The 23,701-nt window shown below is 36.1% G+C and overlaps 2 protein-coding genes across 2 annotated transcripts; both read left to right on the top strand.

Annotated features, from left to right (window-relative positions):
• Nucleotides 1-5,095: 5,095 nt before the first annotated feature.
• Nucleotides 5,096-9,885, top strand: LOC113325199. The gene is made up of 10 exons (XM_026573412.1): nt 5,096-5,160; nt 6,143-6,208; nt 6,383-6,813; nt 6,909-6,953; nt 7,051-7,840; nt 7,921-8,268; nt 8,342-8,438; nt 8,527-9,020; nt 9,122-9,212; nt 9,589-9,885. The coding sequence occupies exons 1-10, from the start codon at nt 5,096-5,098 to the stop codon at nt 9,883-9,885; spliced, it is 2,724 nt and encodes a 907-aa protein (XP_026429197.1).
• Nucleotides 9,886-21,769: 11,884 nt separating this feature from the next.
• On the top strand, nt 21,770-23,701 carry LOC113321815 (hydroquinone glucosyltransferase-like). Its single transcript, XM_026569737.1, has one exon. It carries the CDS (start codon nt 22,065-22,067, stop codon nt 23,496-23,498), a length of 1,434 nt encoding a protein of 477 aa, XP_026425522.1. The 5' UTR covers nt 21,770-22,064; the 3' UTR covers nt 23,499-23,701.

Raw genomic sequence — 23,701 nt, 5'->3', positions numbered from 1 at the left:
TTTAGGCAGAGGTGTCCATGAGGTCTTGAACCTTTGCTTAGTGAGATATTACCGGAATTATTTGATAGAGACAGTGAACTATGTCTTGAAATGCTAGCATTTGATGTAATTCGTGATAACAACCACGGGTGATATCTCCAAGATTGCTGCCAAGCTCGTGTCGTTTTGTACAATTTGGCCCTGGACATATCCTGTTTCTCAGAATGCTCTAGAGAATCAAAGCTCATATTCTCATAGGAAGCGGCCACTTCCTCATTCAGATAGGTGAGTTTCCATAAAGAGTGTTACTGCTACACCCCACTTCAATCTTAAATTGAAACTATAGAACTTATTAAGACTTCTTAAAAGTCATCCTTCACATGAAGTCACACTATCACGTCTACACCATAGGGAAGGGACAGAGAATAAAATTCTCTGATAGTGTTTACCTTTACCCACCACAAATTAGTTGTCTCATTCGAAACCTTGATCTTGGGATCTCCAGTCAGCAAGGTTGAGTATCCTTCATGGCAAGTTTAATTTATGAGCTTAAGCCCCTTCCCCCTCGATGCATTTCTAACTATCTATTGGGATAAAACTTTCGTCAAAGATTGCGCGATATTCTCCTTGGACTTTATCCAATCAATGGAACTAACGCCGATTAAGATTAGTTATTTTCAGCTTTATCTATTATATCTTGGCTAACACAATGTATAGATATAGCTAGCACAAGCCTATGCCAGAGAGGAATGTCTTCTAAAAAACGTCTTAGGCACTCGGCCCCCTCTCGTGCTTTATCTAACTCAATACTCTCAGATTTCATAATGAATTGAGCAATATATGTTTGTTTGTAAATCTTCAAAAAACAAACCCTGATGCTAGAGTGAAACATATCCACTCGTAGACTTAGACTCCTCTGAGTCAACTATCCAGTTTACATCACAAAGTCCCTCAAGGACAACAAGATACCTTTGATAAATCAAATTAAAGGTAATAGAGTATTTTAGGTACCATAATACTCTACTCAGTGCATCTGAATGCTATTGCTCTGGACTATTATTATATCTACTTAACTTACTCACAATATAGGCAATGTCTGGACTCTTACAGTTCATTAAATTCATCAGACATCCTATAACTCTAGAGTATTCAAGTTAAGATACTCCACTACCCTTTTTTCTTGAGTCTACAAGAATAATCGTATGGAATACAAGAAGGCTTACAATCACACTGATTGTATCTCTTAAGCACAAATTCAAAATAATGAGAATGACTAAGACTACATATGTTATATTATTTTCTAATCCTCATCCCTAAGATTACATCAACAGGGCCTAAGTCTTTCAAATCAACATTCTCATTCAGCGCATGTTTTTAGTGGAATTAATCACATCTATGTTTGTATCAAGTATAAGCATATCATCAACATACAAGCATAGAATCACACAGGCATCCTTAACAAGTTACTTGTAAATATACTTGTCATATTCATTAACTTAAATCCACTACACATTATCACATGATCAAATTTTCCATGTCACTGTTTACGTGCTTATTTTATAAACCATACAAAATTTTGTTCAACTTACAAACTTTGTCATCATAACCTTTCACTACAAAGTCCTCAGGTTGGTCTATGTAAATTTCTTTATCTAATTCACGATTTTAGAAAAGTTGTCTTAACATCCATCTGATGTATCTATAATTTGTTTATGACAACAATAACAATTAGCATCTCAACGTAAGTAAATCTCGTCACATGTGAATAAGAATCAAGGAAATATACACCTTCTTTTAGTTTATAGACTTTAGCTACCAACTTAGCCTAATATTTTTCTACAGTTCCATATACCTAATGTATCCTATTAAAGACTCATTTACATCTCATGGTCTTAATCTCTGGAGGTAAACTATAAACCTCCCAAGTCAGGTTCCGACGGACTGAGTCCATTTCACTAAATGAAGCATCTTACCAGAATGGGGTTTCAGTAGATATCAAGGATTCTTTACAAGTACGGGGCTTAGACTAAGCTAGGCATGTTATGAAGTCGGCTTCATAAGAAGTCTCAAGTCTAACTTTTTTTTTTTTTACTTCTCTTAGGCTCAACCATAACTTCATCTTCCTTTAAGATAAGTTCTGACTATTTGAAAATAAATCTAGGGGATCAACAACACATTTCAAATGAGGTACAGGTTTAAGAATAAACATGTTCAAAGAACTCAGCATCCCTATATTATGTAATAGTATTCACAACAAAGTCAGAAAAATCACACCAAAAGTATGAAAAATCAGAACACACAACCAAAAATCTATATGTAGAAGTATACTCAACATACCTTATATGAAGACACAATCACCATTTTTGGTTTCTATCTAGTTCTTCTAGGAAGAGGAATGACAATCTTAGTCAAACACCCCCACACGGACATATTCATAAGAAGGTCATCTACCTTTCCATAAATCATATGGAGTTTCGTATGATCCTTAAGGGTACTATATTCGGGATATACTAGTTAATAGGACTTCCTCCTCCCACAAGATCACATATAATCCTGAACTAATCAACATGGTAATTATGATCTCCTTAAGGATACAATTAATATGTTCAAGGCTTCTAATTGGTTATCAACTTCAAGTTTATACATCTTAAGGCTTCTAAGGCATCATCCTTATCCCTAAGCAATTATACAAGACAGTACCTCGTACAATCATCTACGGAAGTTATAAACCATCTTTTAACACAGTGATTTTAGGTTGAACTCATGTCATCTAGGCCTAACTGAATTAATTCTAAAGGCTTAGAATTACTCTAAACATTTGTGCTAAAAGGTTTTAAAGCAAATTTGATTCTTCACAGATTTCACTTTTGTGTTCAAAGTCCAAACTAAATTTGGGTACGCAGCCTATGCTATCCAGTTAAGCATTGACTTATAAGTTTACGGTTACAAGCTTACCACACAAAACAATCAATCACATAAAGAAATCACAAGAATCAACTATGTTCACATCATCAGTTTTTTCCGTTAAGCTTATATAGACCCAAAGTCCTATAACTCTTGCTTAAAAAATAACTGCCTTGTCACAACAAGTTTTCCAGAAAAAATTAAGATCTTAAATCTTTTTCCATCTACAATAGAACAAGATACAAGATTCTTGCATATGCTTGGAACATGAAAACTTCATTCAATGTGAGAGTATTACAGATATGAGCTTCTGCTCGACCTTTTCCTTTTATGCAACCTCTATTGCAGATGAGTTACTCAAAAAGAGTTTCTCGACATCCCCTATCCTCTGATAGGAGGTGAACAGGTCTCTGTTTCAACAAACATTCTTGGTGGCTCCAGAGTCCACCTTTTGGTCTCTCACATTGGTTGTTAAAATAACCTCCGACATCATGTCAATGAACTCGTTCTAATTTGTTTCAACTAAATTAGCATTAACTTTCTACTTATTAAGGTTTTATGTTGTCTACACTTTACTACCGTATGGCCCGGAATTTTACAAACATAACAATCACCCTTAATTAAAGTAACGTCGGATTCAGTTTTACGAAACATACCTTTCTTACGAAGACTACGGTTAGAGTTGTGTTTGATATTCCCGCCTTTTTCAGCTTTGGAAGACTTGTGTTCATCCACATGCGCCTGGTAGCCATGTTCCTTTTCAATTTCATGTCACAATCTTCGTTTATACTCTGACCACGGACACGATAATTTCCCAATCACCTAATACACCACATCTCACAAACCTTAGTTCCGAAACGAAAGGTAAAATATGAGTTTTGAAGATAATATCTAGATTTACAAACTTCTTTTGAACCACCATATTAAAAAACTCATGATTACCCCATAAAAATACTTTAGTTAACAACAAAAGTTTGCCCGTCAGAATTTTTCAGGAACATTTGTCTGTTTTGTAAAATATCAAAAAAATATTTCTACAACTCCAAAAATTCTGAAATTTTACGTGGGTAACTATCAGGATGTCTATTACGTTGTGTCAAAAGGGTTCATCGAAAATCCTTCTAGGTTAAGAGATAATCTCGAAACTCTACAGCTGACCAAAAAATTCGTTTTTGTTTTTCACTCCACAATTAACATCCATGATTCACAAACCAACCAACCATTTTTTTATTATTACACATATAAATGTCTTAAGATTGTTGGGTGCAATAATTAAAATAAAGAAAAAATCAAATAAGCAAAAGTTATTGATACTTATCTCCTTTATAATGGAATTGATCGATTGACGAAACGAACGAGCTTCTCATATCTCCACAACAGCAACAAGGCAAAACTTTGGAAAGACAGAGTGAGTCACGTGTTCAACACGTTTCCCTTAAGACATTAGCTCCCGGATACACTCAAGAGTGATGCTATAGCCCTCACAGGACGGATATCTCCAGGATAAAACACCCTACTACACCTACTACTAGCATATGTAGTAGATGCTCAACTTGAGCTTGACAACTCCGAAAAACCGTTAAGGAAAATCGCGAACTCTTAAGAAACGCAATAAAATATTTTCCCTTAGGGGTCCCTCTAAAATATAGAGCAACCCCTTTCCCATAGATTTTACAAGGGAATTAGTCATTTCTATCCCAAAGATATGGGCCGATACACATTCTTGCCCCGTTTTTTTCTACACTATTAAAACTATCCTGCCGTTTAAAGTAAACAGCCAAAATTGTTTGATAAGTGGGACCTAGTTGAGCTGTCAATTGAAAGTCCACGTGTTAGTCCAAGTGTTAATATCTTGTAATGGGAAAAGACGCATATAGCCTTTCTTCTTCGTTTCAACTCCATCGAATAGGTTAGTATCAGATGTAGATTTCGTTGTTAGAGAAGATGGCGGGAGAGTGGTGAGAAAGATATGGTTTGGGAAGATTACGTGCATGAATTTAGGATATATCCCAAACAACTGCATCTAATGTATCCTTATCAAGATATTTCACACCAGAAATTAGTTAGGGTTTTTCTCAGTATTTTGTTACTCTATGGGTATATAAAGAATCAAGGTCTAAGTTTGTTTCTATCTGTAAACCAGTTGATAAGAGTGAAGTTTATTGAGAAAACCTAAGTAATTTTAGGCGAGTGATTTCTGTATTTTGAAGAAATGGGGAAGGAGATAATGGTTGATGAAGAGTTACTGAACAAGAACTCTGCTGCATATACTAAAAGGTATATTTTCATTAGCTAACTATGCTTTTCATCTTTGTTATTATGAATTTTTGGTTTTCGATTTAGGGATTTCTTACTGGTTCAAATTAGGGTTTTCAATTTTTTCAATTTAAGGCTTTTCAAATCGACTTCAAAATTAGGGTTTTCGATTTAGGGATAATCACAATTAGATCTTTACAGTAGTTTATGGAATGATAAGTGTTCTGTTGATGAACATTACATGAATTTTGTTACTGAATTGGTCTATTAATGGTACTTTGGTGGTTTTGTATGGATAATATGCCTCTGTGGCTTAGTATGAGATTTTGAATTAAAACTAAAATTCAGAGGATGCAGAAATGTGATCATGTCTAGAAGTTGTGCTTGATAAAAAAAAAATTATCTACTTCTTTTGTAAATGGTGTGATAACCCTCATTTTTCCATTCTCCAAAAAAGCATGTATACAGATAAGATGATCCTCTTGCAAGGGTTGTCGTTTAATGAATTGGTTTTTCATAGAAAAAAGAAATTCAATTTCATACAGTCAATTATGTTTGTATATAAGAGTCATAAGAGTTGAAATCTTACATTGATATAAGAGAATTCTGGTTACACTTCTATGAGTGCCATGTGCATATCCTGTTTGTTGTATGTGTACTGTGGTTTTAGTAGTTTGGTCCAAAATACTCTTTAAAGAATCGTCTTATTTTCGGAAAGGTTCAAAGAAATGATTTTGATTGAGAAGTTATATTCCGAGATTCGTATGCTTATAGAGGAAGGGATATCTGTCACTTGATTAATGAGTTCCTGAATCGAATCTTTTCTTTTTGTTGTGTGTCTTGAAATAATTGGCTGATGCACACAGAGATTTTAGAAAGTCTACTGATCATGTATGTATCCGTTTATGAGAGTTCTTTGGCATTTTGTGTGTGAATTTTCTAGTGCAAATCTGTTATAACTTATTTTGAATACTAGTGACTTATTATTTTTGTTCTCTTGCAGTTACATGAGACCTAATTCTGGACATATGGTTGCAAATACTTGGAGACAGGACAAAGAAAATGACAGGTGATTTGTCTTATTATGCTAGTGAAAGATGATGTTTTCTCTATTAGTTGATAGTTAGCCCCTATTGTGTAAGGGATCATATTTTGTTGTGGTAAACCATGCCATAAACTAGGTTTTTTTTTGTAGCATATGATGAATATATTTTAGTGATAATAATCTTCTATTATGTAACAGGGATTCAACACCTCATAAAGGTCCAACGGCAACTTTATCTCCCAGGAAAAGCCCAAGGCTGATTGAAAAAGCTAAGAGGACGGTTGGTGTTAGTTTAACTAAGATGGTTCTGGATTTTGAGAACCATGTTGAGGAGCCGACACAGGCTAGCAGTCAGGGAATTGTGAATCTAGATGATGATTCACTAGGTACTGAATTCTGGAAATCAGCCGCGAATAAAGTAGATGTTGTTGAAGAAGCTGTCAATGCGACTAAGGAATCAGTGTTGCACCTTCAGAATCTTAATGCAGATGATTGTCACCCGGAAGACCAACCATGGAGCCAACCACTCATATACAGTGAGGGTGAAGATGATGCTGATTGGAAGGAGTTTTTACACAATTTTAGTATGAAAAGCAGTGCTGGTAAGGATAGTGAGGAAGACGATGAAGGTAATGTTCATATTTTGAAATTTTAGAATTCATCGATTATGTTATGTTTACAATTTGATATTAATGTGTATTTGTATATGCCTCTGAACATGTAGATGATCATTATGACCGGTTGTTGGAGACGGATGATGAAGTTGAAGGTAGTGTTGGTTTCTCTTTTAAAATTGGTTTTTACAATGATATAATGATACCCAATGTGTTAATTACTTTTTCCTTGTTGATTGTCATGACTTGAAGTTTTCAAAGAAGTTAAGGAACCACTGATTGATTTTGAGATTGAAAATGGTAAAGGGAAGGAAATTGCTAATGGATCGGAAGATCATTATGGTCCTGAAATGGTTGGTAGGCCATTACCTAATCATGAAGTTAGAGTGGTTGATAATGGGCAACATTGGTTTGATGACAGTGATTTTGAAGATTTCCTTGTTGCTGCTGATTCAGTGGATAATGAGTTATTCCCTGAACCAGAAAATGAAATACAAGTTGTAGTTGATGACAGAATTGATGAGGGGATGGAATTTCCAGACAAGACCGCTTTTAAGAGACATCTCAGAAAATACTGTGTATCTACTAGGACAGAATGCAGGTTTAGTAAGAGTGATAATATTAGAATCAAGGCTGTGTGTAAAGGCTTTGGAGAGCCCATTCTATGTCCGTGGTATATATCTGCAAGGAGGATCCCTGGTGAGGCGACTTGGAGCATAAGAGATTTTCACTTGCACCACACTTGTATTGGGGATCCTTATGGGAGGAATTCATGTGCAAATCCAGAATTTGTAGCTCAACATGTGATTAACAAGCTAAGGGAGTCACATGTAAAGAATGTACCTAAACCTTCTGAGATTGCTGCCGAGTTTTGGACAAGCCACAACACCTTGATCCCGTATCACGTTGCATGGAAGGCTAGAAACAATGTGTTGGAGAGGATAAACGGAAGCTTTGATGAGAGTTTTAGACTCATACCAAGTCTGTGTGAAATGATCAAAAGGACTAATCCCGGATCAATTGCTACTTTCACTTACGGAAGGTAATATTATTTCTTTAATTGTTCGTAAAATTGATTAGTTTGAGTTCTAGTTTTAAAACTTTCCTTGTTTCTTCGTGCAGAGACAATCGATTTGAATCTGTGACTATATCTTTTGATGCCCCAATGAGGGGTTTTATAAATGGTTGTAGAAATGTGGTTGGGCTGGATGGTTGTCACCTGAAGGGAAAGTATGGTGGTTGTCTACTATCTGCCACTGCTCTTGATGGGCAGAATGGATTGGTTCCTTTGGGTATCATGGTTTGTAGAAACGAGTGTGCGGAGAACTGGTTCTTGTTCTTGAATAATCTCAAGCATAGATTGGCTGATCATCCCGTTGAGCCAATCAACTTCATATCTGATAGACAGAAGGGTTTGAGAGACGCTGTCCAAAAGTTGTTCCCTACTTCACCACATAGGTTCTGCTTCAGGTTACAAACTAACCTCCAACCTGATCATTTTATTGTTACAAAATACATAAAGTATGTTCTATATTCATGGCAGGCACATGTATGCAAACTTCAAAATGCACTACAAGGGATCTAAAGTACACACACTATTTTGGAATGCTGCTAGAGCTTATAAGCCTAAACACTTTCAGGTTTGTTTTAGTCCGTAAATGAAATGAGTGACATTTTTTATTCTTAGAAAGTAAAATTCTTGTAACACTAAATATGTTTCAACTGTAGGCACACATGGATAGTATGATGTCAGAGAATGTTAGTGCTTGTCAGTATTTGATGGGCGAGGATCCTAAAAGCTGGTGCAGGGCCTTTTTTGACCACAAGAGCGCTTGTGAACACTTGAGTAACAACTTTTCTGAAAGTTTCAATAACATGATAACCAACATTAGGGAGAAACCTATCTGCAAGCTAGTTTTGATGTATGGACAGCTAGTGATGGGGCTGTTTTACAAGAGAAGAAATGCTTGTGTTGGATGGGATTCTGGGGATTTGGTTCCTACTGCCAAAAAATTATTGAAGAAGATGTTTAAGAAAACAGGGGAATATAAGGTAGAAGGAGCGGTTGCTGGAAAGCTTTATGAAGTCACAAGCATACATAATACAATATTCACTGTTGACCTTGAGAAACATACTTGCAGCTGCATCCAATGGCAGCTGAGGGGTTTCCCCTGTCAACACGCAGTCTGTGCTCTGCAGCAAATCAGGCCCAATTGGGTTGAGTAAGTGTGCAGAACACATGTAATTTTATCTATGATTATTTCTTTATTACCAATATCTGAAATGTTAAACCTGTTTGTTTTTCTTGTGTGCATTTTTATAGGTATTGTGCCAGATATTACTCAGTGGATAACTATAGGACCACCTATTCCCCTGATATGGTGCCATTGGAAGGGCCTGAGGACTGGGATGAGGTTTTTTCCTAACTCTCAACTATTCATGTTTACTTGTCCTTAATTGGATCTGATTTATGTTTGCACTATGAACTTAGACAACCTTTTACATTACATTATTAGGTTTACCTTAAATATCCGTGTGTATCTACTTAAAAGTACAATTGTGATACATGAATTCAAAGTACTCTGTGAAATATCTGAACTCAATTCTTCTCAGTTCTTGTATGAACCCTGTACCTAGCTAGTTAATGGATTTTAGTGTTTGGAAGCCGGATTCCAGACCCTGCAGTAACATATATAGTGTAGATATTTAGGATGTTTAATTTTTGCGGCGGGTAAGTAATCATTTTTAGTATTATGCAATATTAACTTCCTTTGTTATTCTCTTATACAGCCAAGAACAATTATTGTTCCTCCATTGCTCATTAGGAAACCGGGCCGGCCTAGGAAGAACAGAAGGAAGGCCTATAATGAGACCCTATTCGAGAAGAAAGTCAGGTGCTGCAGCAAATGCAAGCTGCCTGGTCACAACAAGACAACTTGTCCTGGTGGTGCAATTGGCTCTAATACAAAGAGAAATGGGTCTACATATGAAGAAGGAGGACTGGCATTTCAATCCCAATCATCATCACAAGCTGGAAGTGCTGGTGGTTCTATGCCTGCAACGAAGAAGCCAAGAAGATTTACTTGAAACTAGTTTTGGCTAGGATGTCTTTTGTTTTCTTTCAAGTGAGACCTATAAAACTTCATGCATTTGCTCTGTTTATTTGGTTATGTTTTAGATTAGCTTTTACTTTGTTTGGATATTAGCTATCTTCCATAGATATTGTTTTTGGATGTTTTGAGTATTGGATATTTGATTCAATGTTATCAATAAATGGTAGTGTTAGTGTCGTTAGCTTGCCTTGCTCTATTTTTACGATTTTATGGTTTTTCTATCTGGATTTTAACAGGTGAAGAAGACAAAGTTTGTCGATGAGATCCTCCTGAAGAAATGAGGAAACAAGTTTAACTGAAGGGTATATTGGGCATCTCAGGTCATCCTAAATCTGCCACATGTCAGTTAACACCAGTTAACTTGTAACTGGATGGAAATCTTTGTAACGGGATTAATTTGTAAGTTTTGAAAAAAACGGGATTATTTTGTAAACAACTTAAGAAACTGGGACATATGTGTAAATGACCCATTTTACAAAAGTAGTGAATTTCTTTATATAATTGACAAATACAACTTAAGAAGAAAAACTCCCCGATGTGGGACTAAAAGATTTATATAGTTTCTTAAAATTACTAAAAATTGGAAACTCCACGATGTGGGACTAAAAAGTTTCATTCACAAAATAGAACAATAAATTATAATTTTTTATTAAAACTTTAATTTTTTTTTTTATTAAACGTTTTCCAACACATTTACATGTTCGAATCAAGTGCTCATGGATTGCCCGTCAATACAGTACTTGATTAGTTAATTACAACACCATGTTTCTTCCATTACGTCAATGGTGACTTTTTTTTTTCTGGATGAGAACGTCAATGGTGTGACTTAATGGTTCCAAAAGCATCTGCGCAATGATTTATGATTATGTCAATACTGACATCACATATTTTAAAAGAAATAAAAAGAAAGATAACCATGCGAACGTTCAATGAATCCCATTTTTTTCTCTAAAACTCGCTATATATAAACCTCATCATGATGAAATTTAGTACATGGTGGCACTGTGGTGTTGTGATGGTGTTTTTGAATTATGAGACGAGAGAGAAGAGTAGCTGCAGCTGAGCGATGGATGAATTGATTTTATTGTTGGTGATGATGCTGAAGTAGTAAGAAGGTTAAGTGGATGATGAGTTGAGTTGGAGATTATCATACTGTTATTGAATCTTGAATGTTAAGAATTAAATGAATGCTAGGTTGATTACAGGTTATGATTGTGAAGAGAAGATGTTCAGAGATGGAACTGAACTGTTGTTGAAAAAGCGGGGGTCTAACGACCTCACCCGATATTTCGATTAGCAACTTTTATGGACTAAATCCAATATACTTTCTAGAGAATCAACTAGACAGTCAGACTCAATCTAGATAAAAGTATATCAAAGAGTTAATATCTCAATCTCTCGATTTGATCTTTACTCAAGCAAATGGAAATCTGCGAGTCTTTATCAAATACTAGAGACATAAACTTGGATGGTACCAAAGACCAATATCCAAGTGGCAATCAATTTAAATTAACAAGCAAAGGTTGAATATTCTAATTGATTTATCTTAACGCACAACCTGTGATATTTCAATTATATAAAAAAATGTAATGCAGAATAGAAATAACACAGACACCAGAAATTTTGTTAACGAGAAAACCGCAAATGCGAAAAAACCTCGGGACCTAGTCCAGATTGAAAATCACACTGTATTAAGCCGCTACATACACTAGCCTACTACAAACTAACTTCGGTCTGGACTGTAGTTGAATCCTAATCAATATCACACTGATTCAAGGTACAGTTGCGCTCCTTACGTCTCTGATACCAGCAGGATACTACGCACTTGATTTCCTTAGCTGATCTCTCCCACAACCAAGAGTTGCTACGACCCAAGGTCGAAGACTTTAATAAACAAATCTGTATCCTGAAATCAAGGTGAACATAGTATCAAAAGACGGAACAAAACTCTTAGGTCGTAGCAACTCTTGGTTTCTGTTCACTTGATAAATATGTCTCCCACAGATAAACCTAAGAGTTTTGTTCCGTCTTTTGATAAAATCAAGGTGAACAGAAACCAATTGATAACCCGAACTTATATTCCGGAAGAACATCCTAGAATTATCAATCACCTCACAATAATCTAAATCGTATGGTAGCTAAACTAGATATTGTGGAAACACAAACGATGAGACGAAGATGTTTGTGATTTCTTTTTATCTAGCCCTATCAGAGATATAATCTCAAGTCAATTATTCAAACAGACCACTTAACTACAAGAGAAGTAGTTTCGTCTGGCTTCACAATCCCAATGAAGTCTTTCAGTCATTAACCTACATGGTCTCGAGAAGAAACCTAAGGTTAAAGGAGAATCTTCTCTGGCAAAACCAACTAGTATCACACAGGAGGTGTAGGGATTAGTTTTTCCAGTTGCTAGATGTCTCTTTTATATAGTTTTCAAATCAGGGTTTGCAATCCAAGTTACCTTGGTAACAAAGAATTCAATATTCACCGTTAGATGAAAAACCTGATTTAACCAAGCTAATATCTTTCAACCGTTAGATCGAAACTTAGCTTGTCACACACAAATGAAATGTATTTCATTTAGGTTTGAGTAACCGTACCTAAACGTGTACACTTAGTTTGTTCAAAAATAGTTAACCAATGGTTAGCCATATGAGTACTTCCATATTAACCGTATTCATCTTCTTCACATAACTAGTTCAAATAACTCATAAGAACTAGTTGAAGAGTTTTTCAATTGCTTAGGTCTCTATGAATAGACACAATTGAAACAAAATCGGGTTGATTCACTTGAATCAATTCATGAACAATATAGCCACGGTTTGTAAAAATTGCATTCCTTTTTGATTTATTGTTTAAGTTCATGATCTTCCGATTTGAGAAATATAACCAGCTTGGGAACGGGTACGTGTACCATAGCTAACGGATTTGAATTTAGAAACTCAGCAGAAATTTTCGGTCGAAAACTTCCGTGGGTACGCGTACGGGTATGCGTAACTAGGGTGACTGGTTTAACAGTTTGCAAACTTACAAACTCAACAGAAATTTTCGGTTCAAAAACTTCCGCTGGTACCCAACCTGTCTCCTTCACCAATACCGTATGCACACATATGCACACACTTATTTTCTGGCACATGGATTTATACACTAATGTGCGAATACACTATATACGCTTATATCCATAGTTGGTTACGTAATCTCGACTCTACATTTCAATGATTGAAACCTTCTTCTATAATGTTATAACAGTCGTTATTCACAACTGTCGTCATCAAAGCTATTTTCAAGATTGAAACGTCATCATGACTTTCTTCACGGGTTTATATGAAAAGTGGTTAAAGCGAAAGCTTACCAACACATATTTCGAGAAGAAGATAGGCGAGTAAACTCGGCTAGAAATAAAAAATGTGTATGTATGAAAACTATCATACTTATACGACTTTGTCTCAAGAGTAGGAGATAGAGTAGATAGACTTTTTAGTGATAGATAAGTTCAAGTCTCCACATACCTTTTAGTCGGATGAAGTTCCACTGGTTCCTTGAGTAGTTCTTCGTCTTAGTAAGATGATCGCCATGGAGTCTGGAGCTCAACTACACTAAATTGTCCTAAACTGAGACTCAGCTATAAGTAGTCTAGAAATCAAGACATATAGTTTTGACAACTAAACTTGAAAAACATGCTTGAGATAGCAACGCATGCGAGTTCGACCGAGAAATGCTCTAACAATCTCCCCCTTTGTAAATTTTAGTGGAAAAACTATCAATACATATGGATTACAAAATGAATAAAACTTTGTAGCTTCTCGTCCACATGTTTAATCTCCTTGGTGCTTCAACATTACTCGAAAACTTCGTCTTTTCCAAGTACTCCCATGATTCCATAGATGTTAAATTCAACATCATAGTTGTTGAAGATACGTAGCCATAACAATGAGAAAACAAAAGCTCTCGATCATTGTTATACAGTGTCATAGTATTATTACACAGTATCAAAGTTCTTATATCACAACTTCTAAAACAATACTATGGTGATATGTATCACTCCCCCTTAGTCAATACTTTCTTCTCAACATGAAAACCACTCCCCCTTACATAATGATCCGTAAAACACGTAAACCATATGTATTTGTAGTGTGAACTACATATTAATTCTCCCCCTTTTTGTCAATAAAATTGGCAAAGGTACGAAAACGAGATCCTAATGAAATTTCCACGGAGATGCTTCAAGACCAAAGAAAAGTACATATCAACTTGTTTAGATGCAATCATAAAACCGAAGCTAAATGCATTCATCAAGGGGTTTATAAAGATACAAGATAACCCCTCAAATATTCCATAGCCGCACTCCCCACAAAGATATGGAAATTAAGCGCAAGTTCAAAAGAACTCTCCCCCATTAGATTTCATTCCCGAAAGAACAACAAGAGAGAACTCAATTTTACAAGAAAAGAAGGATTTCTTTGGACACCAAAAACCATAAGGAAATGATTTTGTATCCAAAAATTCTCAATCAAACTAATCACAAGAGAACCCATGATTAATTTAATCGGAATACACAACCAAATTAATCACAAATGAATCTATGATTTGTTTAGTTGAAAATGCTCACGTAAGAAAAATTATGGAGCCGCACAGTATATACATAAAATATGGATCAGTGAAGATCAATACTGCGGAATATATAAAGATTCATTCTATCTTCATCACTATTTGCACAATGACATACAATAGACATAATCTTTGTAAACAAAAGATTTTAACCTATCTTCCATCAAAGAATTGACATAATAGGCTTAACTTTTGTTTGTCAAAAGTTTATCGATCTTGTATCAATACATGCATATCGACATATGAAAGAGATAACTTTTGACATCGTATGGGACAATAATAGTTCACAGGCGCAAACATACATATCCCATAACATATTGAAATATATAAAACTATAAAGATTAATACTGCAAACATCATCTTCCAAATCACTTTAGAATTTAAATAAATAAATCTAAAAATATTGCAAGATGAAAACGTTGGACATAGCTATGTGTACTCACAATAATGGCTATTCCAAACCCTAGTTATCTTTCTTAAAAAGAAAACAAGAATAAAAATTGTCTTAAGAATTTTCCTAGAAAAATCTATCCCAGACGGGCAATCAACGCTCGAACACTTTCAAGTTCCTCATTGGATTCCTTTAGTTTGATCTTCACAAACTCGAGATTCTTAAAGGCAATGACAAATTGATCACGCACGACTTCAAAATCTTTAAGAAGATTTCCTACCAGTTGTGATGACATATGGACTGGTAGTCTGTTTTCATGATCAATTTCATGATATCAATTTATAAGAACAGGGTTCTCATAAAACTCAACAATGTTGTTTCCTTCGTCCTCCATCCATAGTTTGCACCATTATCTAAGGGGAACTATTGCCGTTACCGTACGAGTATATATCAATGAAGAATTTCATGATATATATATATATATATATATATATATATACACATATGTTCAAGACACATATAATGGAACCCTAGGGTTACTCGTTTAAGAAACAGTAATCGGCCAGGTACGCAAACATTTACGGTTATAAACCAGGTTCTAAATCGTCTCAGCAAAGGAGCCTTAATTCAAAAGGCTTTGTCAAAGGATTTTAAAATAAGATATGATTTACTCAAGAGTTTAGATTGATCAATTAAGCTTTATTATTAAAAGAAGGCCAGAACAAAATTCTTCATAGAAGGAATCAGTTCTAAAGAATCAGACGAGTATTACAACAACCATTTTCTTCCAAGACAAGTTGTATCTTGAACTCTATGTGCATTCTCCTAAGGTTGATATGAGAATGCACACTTAGAAAGTTGGTTAAGTTGTAATCTGAGCATGTATCTCATCATCGTTTTCCTTCTCTAGGATATAGGGAGAAATAACAGAAATATTTTCAAAGAATTATTACATGGAGGACAAGTCATACCTGAAGATGCTTTATTCCTTAATTTTTTGATTTTCCGCTTGAGATTGTTTATACTGGTCCTTAGATCAGATGCATGATTATTTATGTGCATATAATCAGAGCCTGATACTTTAAAAGCAGTGTGATCCTTGCCAATGGATGATATTCCTTCCTTGATTGAACCATCCTTCTTCCATTGGGGTCTTTTTTCTCTTTACTGGAACTTCAACCAACTTAGTTGTCCATATGACTTTCTTTCCTCTAAAATTGTACAAAGAGTTAGTATCATACATATAACTAAGAGACGACTTGTCACAGTGCTCTTTTGAATTCGAGGCACAAATGTTCTCAGTGTGGAGAGAAACAAGTTTGATTACTTCTTTCGACATACATATAAGAATGTTATGAAGTTTTTCATTCCTTATTCGAAAACGGCATTTCCGTTCAACATGACCTTTGTTTCTACAATAGTAGCAGTTAACGGTAACGTTTTTAGCGGTTCTCCTATGCCCTGTCTTTGAAGTATGACAATCTTTCTTTATAGAAGCATCAGCTGTAATAGATGAATTTTCACATAGTGAGTTATTACTAGCACATACAAAATTGATCTTTCTAGTGCTTGGAGCGTCTATTCCTTTATATCCCAGACCACGTGTATTACGATGTTCTTTACATGCACCTAACATGGAAGATAATTTTGTAGAGCTAGTATTGAATCTTTTCAGATTCTCTTCTAGTGATTTTACCTTGTTGACAGCTGTAGATAGGTCATTCTTTAATTGTTTTTCTTTGGCAAGAAAAATGCATTCTCTGTCATTATAGTAGATCTGTTGAGAGTCATACTTTGCCTCAGATTCAGCAAGTCTTTCTCTCAGCAAAAATAAACTCTTATGAAGTTTTCACATTCAAAAACCTTTGAATGGACTTCTTCAACACGATCTTTAAGGATTGATTGTAAAAGATTATAACCACTATCATATCCCTTAAAGAGTTTTTTTAGTTTTATGTTTTCACGACAAAGAGGAAACAAATATTCTGCCAGGTAGGCAGTTGATCCTTTTTTTCTATGATATCGTCAAAGAGTATAATATACTGTGAGACTTCTTCATCAATACTTGGTCCCTCGTCTGAGTCACTTTCATCTGAAAGTTCATCCCATTGTTAATCTAGGCGATTTTCCCAGTTAACATCGGTTTCTGACAGAGGGGAAGATATGATAGATTTCTTGGAGGTCTCATAACTCTTATCATCATCAAGAGGATCATGATCTGTTTTTGTGAAGACATAGATATCATTATTGTCCATAGAGTCAGATCGTTACAAACACGGACTTTTGAGGTCTTAAAAGTGTTTGCCTGCTCTGATACCAATTGAAAAAGCAGGGGTATAACAACATCACCCAATATTTCGATTAGCAATCTGTATGGACTAACTCCAATATACTTTCTAGAGAATCAACTAGACAATCAGACTCAACCTAGATAAAAGTATATCGAAGAGTTAATATCTCAATCTCTCGATTTGATCTTTACTCAAGCAAATGGAAATATGCGAGTCTTTATCAAATACTAGAGAGATAAACTTGGATGGTACCAAAGACCAATATCCAAGTGTCAATCAATTTAAATCAACAACCAAAGGTTGGATATTCTAATTGATTGATCTTAACGCACAACCTGTGATATTTCAATTATATAACAAAATATAATGCGGAATAGAAATAACACAGACACCAGAAATTTTGTTAACGATGAAACCGCAAATGCAGAAAAACCCCGGGACCTAGTCCAGATTGAACACCACACTGTATTAATCCGCTACAAACACTAGCCTACTACAAACTAACTTTGGTCTGGATTGTAGTTGAACCCTAATCAATATCACACTGATTCAAGGTACAGTTGCGCTCCTTACGTCTCTGATCCCAGTAGGATACTACACACTTGGTTCCCTTAGGTGATCTCACCCACAACCAAGAGTTGCTACGACCCAAAGTCGAAGACTTTAATAAACAAATCTGTATCATACAGAAAAGTCTACGATGATAGATAAATATGTCTCCCACAGATAAGCCTAAGAGTTTTGTTCTGTCTTTTGATAAAATAAAGAATAACAAAAAACAATTGATAACCCGGACTTATATTCCCGAAGAACATCCCAGAATTATCAATCACCTCACATAATCTAAATCGTATGGTAGCGAAACGAGATATTGCGGAATAACAAACGATGAGACGAAGATGTTGGTGATTTCTTTATATCTTGACCTATCGGAGATATAATCTCAAGTCAATTATTCAATTGAATTCGTTCGATAAAAAATGGCAAGATCAGATCGCTCAACTACAAGAGAAGTAGTTTCGTTTGGCTTCACAATCCTAATGAAGTCTTTCAGTCGTTAACCTACAGGGTCTCGAGAACAAACCTAAGGTTAAAGGAGAATCGACTCTAGCAAAACCAACTAGTATCACACCGGAGGTGTGGGGATTAATTTTTATAGTTGCTATATGTCTCCTTTATATAGTTTTCAAATCAGGTTTTGCAATCCAAGTTACCTTGGTAACAAACCATTCAATATTCACCGTTAGATGAAAAACTTGATTTAACCAAGCTAATATCTTTCAACCATTAGATCGAAACTTAGATTGTCACACACAAATGAAATGTATTTCATCTAGGTTTGAGTAACTGTACCTAAAAGTGTACACTTAGTTAGTTCACAAATATTTAACCAATGATTAGCCATATGAGTACTTCCATATTAACCGTATTCATCTTCTTCGCATAACTAGTTCAAATGACTCATAAGAACTAGTTGAAGAGTTGTTCAATTTCTTAGGTCTTTATGAATAAACACAATTGAAGCTTGATTCACTTGAATCAATTCATGTACAATATAGCCACTGTTTGCAAAGATTGCATCCTTATTGATTTATTGTTGAAGTTCATGATCTTTCGATTTGAGAAACATAACCAGCTTGGGTACGCGTACGGGTACGTGTACCATAACTATCAGATTTGAGTTTAGAAACTCAGCAGAAATTTTCGGTCGAAAACTTCCGTGGGTACGCGTACGGGTATGCGTACCTAGGGTGACTGGCTTAACAATTTGCAAACTTACTAACTCAGCAGAAATTTTCGGTTCGAAAACTTCCGCTGGTACGCGTACGGGTATGCGCACCCAACCTGTCTCCTTCACCAATACCGTATGCATACATATGCAAACACTTGGTTTCCGACACATGGATATGTACACTAATGTGCGAACACACTATATATGCTTATATCCATAGTTGGTTACGTAATCTCGACTCTACATTTCAATCATTGAAACATTCTTCTATAATGTTATAATAGTCGTTATTCACAACTATCGTCATCAAAGTTATTTTCAAGATTGAAACGTCATCATGACTTTCGTAACGGGTTAAGATGAAAAGTGGTTAAAGCGAAAGCTTACCAACACATATTTCGAGAAAAGGATAGGCGAGTAAACTCGGCTCGAAATAACAAATGTGTATGTATGAAAACTATCATACTTATACGACTTTGTCTCAAGAGTAGGAGATAGAGTAGATAGAATTTTGAGTGATAGATAAGTTCAAGTCTCCACATACCTTTTAGTCGGATGAAGTTCCACTGGTTCCTTGAGTAGTTCTTCGTCTTCGTAAGATGATCGCCATGGAGTCTGGGGCTCAACTACACTAAACTGTCCTAAACCGAGACGTAGCTATAATTAGTCTACAAATCAAGACATATAATTTTGACAACTAAACTTGACAAACATGCTTGAGATAGCAACACATGTGAGTTCGACCGAGCAATGCTCTAATAGTTGTTGCATATAAAGTTGAGTTCTTTAATGAGGATTATGTAGCTGTTGGTGATGTTAGGTGATGTGATATTGTATTACAAGTGTTAGTGCTGAAAGAATATGATTAAAACAACAGTTGAGTTACGGTCAGTGATTGAGTTGGCTTTGAGGCATGTTGTGTTATATAATTGAAGATGGAATAGGGAAGAAATGAAGCTATTGCAGAAGTTGATTGAATTAGGCTTCCATGGCGCGACATTGGTTTTTCCAGGCAAGATGGCCTAGGCCTTGGCCACTCAGATGAGTCAGCTAACTGCTGACTCTCACTAGAACTAGATAACTCATTCTTGACCTATAACCTAAATTGGACCTAACTCACAGACTTTTATCGAGTTCCCCGAATTGACTCATTTGACCAGTGACCAGTGTCAGCTTTCAGGCCACCTGAACTGTTTGCCGTTGACTCATTTGGTCGACGTTCAAATCAAAAATACAAACCGAGGGTCGCCCCGTCATGCCAAATAAAAATCCTAAACATGCATCGGGACGGGACGACGCGAAGCCGAACCAGACCAAATAAAAATCCTATGGGACGGGGCGAAGCAAAGCCGAGCCACTCCAAATTAAAAATGCATTGAGACGGGACGAGACAAAACTCTATAACACTAAAAAGCATGGCGGGACGAGATGAAACCACATCACACCAAATCAAAAATATGATTACGAGAAAAAGATATCCGATCTAATTTAATATTTCTTTCGTCCCAGTATTAAGTGACCTACTTTATAAAGTAGTGGGACGGAGGTAGTATGAAAGAAGTAAAGTGACAATTTATTCAGTTTATTAACACCATTAGACTATGTGCTTATGATTATGTTCTTTTTTTTTATTTCAAAATAACAAGGCTAAAGTGGGGTAACGCCCAAACCCGGACTCATTAGCCTCCTCAGTCCTCACTGTCACCGATGGCAGGCGTACTTTGGGCCACTTACACTAATGGGCCTTATGGTCATCCTTAAACTCCTAATGATCGGCCTGGTAAATACCCACTACTTTTCACCATTAAACTCTACTAACCTTAGTTGGCCATAAAAATCAAGATCAGCAGGATTATTATAGTTGTATTTATCGGTATCATGCGTGCAGTAATTGTGGATCTAATGCGTTAATGGATTTTGTTCATTCCAGACTCAAAATTTAAAATTCAGACGTATTAACACGAATGACTTTATCATTCTGCCCATTAGAAATGACCTAGCTAAGATGTGGTTGAACATCCTAATCTGATTTGATCAAGTGAACTAATTTTAGGGTAAAGGTTAATGGGATACCAACAAAAGCATATCCTTTAGTAGGAGAAACACAAGACTAACCAGCCATGTTAATTTAGACTTTAGTGATGTTAAGTTGCTATCACTCTTTAGTGGCACACCATGTGATATGTATGAGTGTGTGGGGGAAAACTTTCAACTTTCATTTTTAGGTGCGATGTCTTTCACACGCAAACTACTTAATTTAGACCACCGTTTGTCTACATTTATTATATATGGTTCAGGGTCCTAATCTACCTATTGATTCATCTAGGCAAGACAAAGACCAGCAAAGTCCAAAAAAGTCTTGTACGCAAATTGCTTCATTTGTCATGGTTATTTGAACCATGCAGGTGATTACAATTATGAAAGTGGTTAGGGGGTGCTCCAGTCATTCTCAAAATTTTACGTTTCTTTTTAGCTTCCCCTGTAAACAATTCTTGAAAGTAATTTGATGACCATGCACCATGGAAAGTTAAAATGTAGTCCATCTCCAGTGTCTCTGATCTCATAGACTTTAAATCCTTAACTTCCACAAGTCCAATCCTTGAAGAACCAAAACCATGTATTTTTTTGATTGTGTCATTGCTGACATGATATGATAACATTCTTCAAGTACCATTTCCTAGAAGTGTACAATATGGATTTATAGTCGTTGTTGCTGCCAAAGAAACCTAAAATTATACAAACAAAATTTTGCCTACTTTACTTGAAATTCTATACTACAAGAAATCTTACAGTTCTGACAAATAGCAAAAAAAAAAAAAAAAAAAAAAAAAGTATATTCATTTGGTGATGATTGCATTACCAATGCTTACGGCATACCACCACCCATCATCTCATTTCTAGAACCTGTCCATACACTTGTTCTTCTTCTTCTAAAAATCTAATCCAGCCAGCATTGAAAAAAGATAACAATAAATACTAAACACACAACAAACTCCACAGCCATTAACATCCTCCAATTACAGTCCACTTTCTGTACCTCTCTATATATATTTCATCAGTCCCATACCCTGTTCTTCATCCTACACCAAACCAAACCATCATATTCCCTGGTATATTTCAGTTCAGCCATGGAAGTAGTAGCTTCAAAAAATCTTCAACCCCATGTAATTATACTACCAACACCAGGTATGGGTCATCTTATCCCACTTATTGAGCTAGCTAAACGACTCGTTTCTCTTCATGGTTTTACGGTTACATTCACTATTCCAACTGAGACGGAGTCTCCTTCTAAAGCTCAGAAACTAGTTCTTGATTCTCTTCCTAGTTCTATTGATTATATGTTTTTATCTCCCGTTGATTTGAGCGATTTACCTAGTGATGCTAAGATTGAAACTCGGATTTCCTACACGGTAACTCGTTCTCTTTCTTCGCTTTCCGACTCGTTTAAACTCATTACTTCGACTCACCGAGTTGTTTCCTTTGTTGTTGATCTTTTTGGTGCTGATGCTTTTGATGTTGCCAAAGAATTCAATGTCAAACCATACATTTTCTATCCATCGACAGCTATGGCTTTAGCTTTGTTTTTCCAATTGCCTAAATTGGATCAAGATTACACTTGCGAGTACAGAGATGTGCCAGAACCGATTCATATTCCGGGGTGTGTGCCTATCTACGGGATCGACCTTTTCGACCCGGCTCAAGATAGGAAAAACGAGGCCTATAAATGGGCGTTACACCATGCCGACAGCTATAGACTTGCTGAGGGTATTATGGTAAATAGTTTCAACGAACTCGAAGCTGGTCCAATAAAGGCGTTGAAGGCAGCTGAATGGGGTAATCCGCCGGTGTACCCTGTCGGACCGCTTATCCGGACAGGTGACAGCGACACTGTATCTGATCCATCTGGTTGTTTGAAGTGGTTGGATGATCAACCACTTGGCACGGTTCTATTCGTATCATTTGGAAGTGGTGGAACACTTTCCAGTGAGCAACTCACTGAATTGGCTCTAGGGCTAGAAATGAGTGAACAAAGATTTTTATGGGTTGCAAGAAGTCCTAGTGACCAGGTTGCAAATGCTGCATACTTTAATCCCCAAAGCATCAAGGACCCTTTTGACTTCTTGCCAAAAGGGTTCATAGAGAGAACCAAAAAGCTAGGCTTGGTTGTTCCTTCATGGGCACCTCAAGTTCAAGTCCTTAGCCATGTCTCAACTGGTGGATTCTTAACGCATTGCGGGTGGAATTCAACACTTGAAAGCGTCGTGCATGGCGTCCCCTTAATTGCATGGCCACTCTTTGCTGAACAAAAAATGAACGCAGTGATGCTCACGGAGGATTTGAAGGTTGCATTAAGGCCGAAGAAGAACAAACAAGGGATTATAGGCCGCGATGAGATCTCTAGGGTTGTTAAGGGACTTATGGAAGGAGAAGAAGGTAAGAAACTTCGGTTTAAGATGAGAGACCTCAAGGATGCATCTGCCAGTGTGTTATCAGAAAATGGGTCTTCGTCTAAGGCGCTTGCTGAGGTGGCGGACACGTGGAAAAATAGTATGCGTACATGAAATTTCTTTACCAATTTGCATGTTTTTTCTTGTTTTGAATGTTGTGCCTATGTGCTTGTGTACAATGATTTTGGATCGTTTTGTATATAATCTAAATCTAAGTGATGGAGTTCCTGTCTAGATATTTTCTTTCTGTGAGCTATGTGAAAAGAAGAATAAGAATAATGGAATCAAAATGAGAACTAAATGATGAATTTGAAGAA

The sequence above is a fragment of the Papaver somniferum genome, chromosome 11 (genome assembly GCF_003573695.1).
Source record: "Papaver somniferum cultivar HN1 chromosome 11, ASM357369v1, whole genome shotgun sequence".
Lineage (NCBI taxonomy): Eukaryota > Viridiplantae > Streptophyta > Magnoliopsida > Ranunculales > Papaveraceae > Papaver > Papaver somniferum.
Note: the sequence above shows the minus strand (reverse complement) of the source record. Positions and strands in the feature narration are given on the sequence as shown.